General features: G+C 39.2%; 1 protein-coding gene across 5 annotated transcripts in view; it reads left to right on the plus strand.

Annotated features, from left to right (window-relative positions):
- cdkal1 (CDK5 regulatory subunit associated protein 1-like 1) overlaps positions 1 to 6,000 on the plus strand; it is a 283,565-nt gene that overhangs the window by 261,830 nt on the left and 15,735 nt on the right. For all 5 annotated transcript variants that reach the window (XM_046044868.1, XM_046044869.1, XM_046044870.1 and 2 more), the window contains one exon: positions 145 to 309. In XM_046044868.1, the coding sequence (XP_045900824.1) occupies positions 145 to 309 (165 nt within the window). The remainder of the gene's footprint in view (positions 1 to 144; positions 310 to 6,000) is intronic.

Raw genomic sequence — 6,000 nt, forward strand, 5'->3', positions numbered from 1 at the left:
ATAGCTTTTGCAGTGTAGGTTTATTTCCACTGTTGCTGCTGCAATGAATGCGATCACAAATGTTCAATAATGTTTCATTGTGCTTCTTTCTCAGAGCTTTTTAAATGTGCAGTGATGTAATGATGAATCTCTCCTCGTGTGCAGGTGCTAGTACCTAAGAGGGCAGAGTTCAAAGGGAAGATGATTGAGGTGTACATCTACGAGGCAGGAAAACACTTCCTGAAAGGCCAACCAGTAGAAGACAGTAAGCCATTCACTCCCTCTATTGCTGCACCACTTCAGAAAGGAGAGGTGTCTGGCCTGATGCAGGTAAACACACACAAATACATGCATATCTGCATACAGACATAGTTGAATGCTCTAGAATCATATTTCTTCCTGATTCATTACTACAGCACTGTAAATCAAAACAAATGCACAGTGAGTCAAACAAATCCGTGTATGTAAACACATCATGGCTGTACTGTGAGAAGAATACAACACAACAAATGATTTTAATTATAGTGAACTGTACTTTCATGAGAATAACCTTAAAATAGAGTTTACAAAGTAGCTGGCATAAAACAGAAGAAATTGCACACCATATGTACTGGAAAAAAATAGACAGCCTGGAGGTAAACATAATTTCAGTAATAAATAAATAAAAAAAATATGTAAATCATGACATAAATGTAAGTATCTTGAATGGAAAGGATCCTGAGGAATGCAGGTACACGGGTTCAAAACACTTTTCAAACACTCAGCATTTACACTATACCGTGCATTTATTCAGTAGATATGAGTATTTATTTCTCTGAAACAATCTGATCTGGATAAATGGTCAATGATCCAATAAAAACATAACTGATAATCTTGTTGAGATTCGATTAATTGTAGTTTGAAGTCCATTTGATGCAATTTGATTCAGCTGCAAATTCATATCCATTCACCTCAGATTAAAACATTCTTTTTGCATAAATGAAAGTCTACACGTTTTGATGTTTTAACTGGTTTTAAAAAATGAAATATACATTTTGCTTGTATTTATATTGAATTAGCAGCTATGAGTCACTGTGATTTTTTTTGCTGTGGCAGAAATAAGTCCCAAGAGAAAATGCAGTCAATCATCTGATTGCTCTAATTACTCTGCTGCAGCTTCCAACTACAAAACTACAAAATGTATTTTGGGATACCTCCAGTTTTAGGCTACTTTAAGCCTGACTTCTAGCTGCTAACTGGTCTGGACCAACTCAGCTGTGAAGAGTAGTATTCGGCGTAATAAATAAAAACGATTTTGAATTTTTTTTCCTGTGGCTGAAAACACAACACACAGCTTTTTAGTAACAATTATACTGCAACTTGAGCTTATCTACACATTTTATGGCTGACTAAAATAACTTAACTACCCCCCACACACAGAGAAAGACTCACTTTCACAACAAACCCGATACTCCGTCACACACACAGATTACCCACAAAGCCTTCCTTGAAGGGGAAGGCGCCCCCGGTTACACACAGGTGAGGTGCAGTTAGGCTGTGGGTGTGATAACCAGAGGAGGAAGAAGTTTTCAGATCCATTACTTAAGCAAAAGTACTAATACCAACCTCACTTTGAAAATACTCCACTACAAGTGAAAGTAAACTTATTACGGTAAAAGTATTATAGCAAAATTGAAGTAATCATTTTGCATTAAAATGGTCCCTGTCAGCATTTTACTATTATATATGACGTATTTGTATTAATATTACTGCTGTATTAATGTGGATGTTGCATTTTACTGCTGTGGATATTTAAGATTAAGCTCATTTTAACTACTTTATACACTGTTGGGTAGTTTAATCTATGGCAGTGCCTCTTATTCTTCAAGATAATAAAGTTAAAATGATGTTTGCACTGTTTGAGAATGTACAGTATGTTATATTAGACAAAATGTCAATCAAGATATATATATATATATAGTGTATCGCAATATAGCCTGAAACTGAGGTTGGTGATTATCATCAGTAACTTCACAGTGAGTACCCAAGTCCCAAGCTCACTAACATATGTTTGACTCTTGGATCAATTTGTTGCATGTCTAAGTAAGTATTAAGTAATTTTGTCTTGATGATATTAGTTCAGTGCAGGCTATATTTCGCAACTTTAAATCAGTTGCCTATGTAGTGTGTGTATGTGAGTGTACATGTGTTGACCAGATACAGTACATGTATTCAACAGAACGCATACTCTCATCTTCAGGTAATGAGAGGACCTATCCTACATCTGTCAAGCTGTCATGTGTTCTTTCCTTTTCAAAACTATAAAAGTTGAGTTTACAACAGGCTATTCAAATTTTGTTCAGTCAGCAAATAAATGAGGTGTGTGTCTGTGCTTGCGTGCGTGTGTGTGTGTCTGTCTGTCTGTCTGTCCACATTTTTTTAATCCATGCTCGCTTCTGCAGTTTGCGGAAAAGCACCAGTGTACCAGGCGTGAGATAAGTAATTTAAGATAAGCTGCGGCTTGCTAAACTGTCCTCTGTATTCCTTTCCACCACATACACACAAAGACACACGCCAGATACACACACACACACACACACACACACCATGTTAATGTATCTGTTTCACTGCATGTTATTTTTCACTCTGACCAGCTGTAGCTTATAGCTCAGGACATGGAGCCACAGAGCAGAATATGATACGCTTTCTAATTTCACACTCCATCAGCCTTTACTACTAGACAGAGAGGGAGGGGACTAAAGGAACAGAGACATGGGTGGTGTTGGTGGTGGTGGGGGGGGCACTGACGAAGAGGAAAGCAAGCAGAGCGAGAATTGGATGGCAGAGAATGAGATAAAAAGAAAGTAAGAGAAAGCGACACGTCACTTGGCAATGAAAAGTTCAGCAGTGAGGACTAGACCTTGTAAAGCTAGTTGTCTCATAAAGTCTGCACCCTATCCAACACACACTTGCATTTGCACTAGTTCTATATTCTTTGACATTCTTACGAAACATGCCCAGGCCCTTCATTTGTCTGGGATTGATGTAACAACACATGCACTCTTGCACATGAAAATTGACGTAAAGTCATGATTTCCACCTTCAATTGGCTCTACCAGACAATTTATGTAAAGATCTAAAAGGTGACAGAGTGAGAAAAGAGTGAGTGAGTATTTGCTCTTCATTTTTTTAGAATGGCAATAGCTGAATAGGACACATTATCAGTTTGTGTCTGTTTTACACTATGTGAACAACTATGTGCTTTGTGGTTTTGAGGGGTATGTATTTACTATGGCTATTTGTGTAAATGGGTAAAGAGTTAGTGGTGTACTGGTTTAGACTACCATAAGACTGGCAACCACTGCAAAATAAATTCATAGCAACAGCAACAAAGGAGAGTTAAACTAAACATGCAAGTTTCTAAGGTATGGTTTAAAATGCAATACGGTCTAGAGCCACAATAAAATCATTAATGCTTGTCTCTGCTGTCTACAGCATTTTGGCAATTAACGTATTGTTACATTAAGTGATCTCCAGTGATGGTGCCAGTGATCTGTAATGCATAGTCCTTATAACTTGCATTGTTGGCTCTAAATGACAGCAGAGTGGCACTAGAGCACAGTGCTAATAGATAAGTAACCTAATGGGTTGGAAACACAGCTGTATCTGCAGGCTACACACACAGACACGCTTACAATACTGCCCTCTTGTATTTGTGATGTCCTTGACAGTCATGTGTCCGGTCTCTGGATTCATCATCATTAATATGTTGAACAGATCGGATTATATATACGCATGCACACGCATGCATTCATTACAATCTGACACTAGCATACCCGTGTATACACACAAATCTAGGATATACATTTGTGCACACACACTGGTGGATGGCCTATACATATTATACAAGACCATCTATTTTCTGTGAGTCTCTGCGGGGGTCAACCACACACTGAGCAGAATGTGTGTGAGATGAATGAGTAATTAGGCAAAAGCCGATAGATGCTCACCCCCATGTCTTGCAGCACATTCTATAATTACAGGCTTTTGGCAGAGAGCAAGGGAAAAATAGAAGTATAAAGGATCGGGAGGAGAGAGATTGTGTGATGAGGTCCACGATAGCTAGATAGGATGGAGTCCGAGCTTTGTCGCTTCATCTAAGATGCAGAGGAGTGTCGTAAGAGAAAGTGAGAAATAGAAAAAGAGTGGTAGATAAGTGGGTGAATGGCTAGGCAGAGGAACCCACTGAGGTCTGTAATGTCAAGAAAGGAACAAAGTGAGAGAGCTATCATTTCAGAGATGGAGAGAGATGATTGCACACCAGCCAGCATCCATACTGATGAGTGTGGGAATGAAGCAATATGGCTGGATGGATGGAGTTATAAAGCAGTGGCGTGTGAAAGCTTGTGTGGATGAAAGGACCTGAAAAGTGGACAGACAGATATGGATGCATGGATGTGAGATGCGATTGCTTAGATGAACAGTTAATGGATGAACAGATGCCTGGAAGTGTGAATGTATCGACATGTATAGGAATTATGGATGAGTATTGAGGATGGATTCATGGTTCATCTAATGGTACACTGCTCTTTGTCCGTGTGCCGAGAGGGGGAGGAACATATCAAACCCAACATGCAACTCCTGATTTATTTAATCAGATATTAATTGGAAGTTTCGGGTTTTACTGTCTAAAGTTTGTCAAGCTGCTGTACCACCATTTTTAAATCAAGTATTTTCTTGTTATTGGTGAAAGTAATTACCAACTAAGGTAACACTACCTCTGATCGGCCGACTTCACACGCTTGCCTGGATTACATTCCTTGTTTTCCACCAAGACTAAGTTTAGGAACATCTTTTCTGTGTGGATGGTTTTTTTTCTGTTTACTGAAGGTTAGGTTTTAGGTGCCTCGGGTCCTCACAAATCCCTGAAAACATCCTGGTCAGATGAACTAAAGACTAGAATCGGCCACTAGGAATGTATATGTTTATGTGGTCACATAGTAATGAACTGGCAATCTGTCCGTGGTGTCTCCCTGCCTTTCTGATGTATGATGATCCCTTGAACTGGATGTCATCTCTTCCTCTGTTCTCTCTTACTCTCTCTATCTCTTCGTCTGTCAGCCCTTCCTTCACAGAAACAGCACTTTCCCCAGAAATGGAAGGACAGTTATGATACTTTTAGTGGGACACAATAGCAGAGAAAGCACTCAACAGCATTGTGAAGGGAAGAAAAAGTATCTTCACCAGTCCTTGTCCTCAGATGAAATTAAATGATAGAAGAGGAGCGGGGTGGAGGTGTGAGAGAGAGGCCAAAATATGAAACAAGAATGAAAGAGAGAGCGAGGTAGATGGATCAGAAAAGTAGCTTGAGTGCCATCCAATAATCAGCTCTTTTCACAGCATACTTTCTCAAGGAGACTGAGAGAATAGGAGAGAGGGAAGAAAACGGCTCTGCTCCTTCCACAAGACAGCAAATTGACAGTTCTTATGAACGGCAGAATAGAAAAAGGAGAGAGCTGAGAGTAAAATGACAGAATAACAAAAAAGAAAAGGGGGTGAATTGAAGAATCTCTGCTGGAACATTACATTTACCTTTCTTTTTCCCTTTATCCTGTTATTCTTGGTTTTCCTAGCCTTCTTTCTGTCTGTCTTGTTCTTTTTAGCTCTATTTGTGTGTTATTTACCTTTCTTTCTTTTACCTCTTGCCCATCTGTCCTCCCATTGAAGTTTTAATCAGTTTATCCATCCCATTTTTTGTGTTTCATGGGTCTGGTGCAAAGGGGGTGGAAAGAGAGGAATATAAAAACACACTGGATGGATGTGGTCAATTTATAATTTCATCTTTAGATATTCTAGTACCAGCTGAGTGGGTGGGATTGCTGGTACTTTGCATCATAATGCTTGCAGTACATAAACACAGACACACACTAAGATACACTACAGGTTCCTTTGGTAAAACAAAGCTTATACGCATACACACGGACAGATCCTTGGATACACACATTTACATACACACATACACATGACACACAGTCCCCCCCC

Source organism: Micropterus dolomieu, linkage group LG03 (genome assembly GCF_021292245.1).
Source record: "Micropterus dolomieu isolate WLL.071019.BEF.003 ecotype Adirondacks linkage group LG03, ASM2129224v1, whole genome shotgun sequence".
Taxonomy (NCBI): Eukaryota; Metazoa; Chordata; class Actinopteri; order Centrarchiformes; family Centrarchidae; genus Micropterus; species Micropterus dolomieu.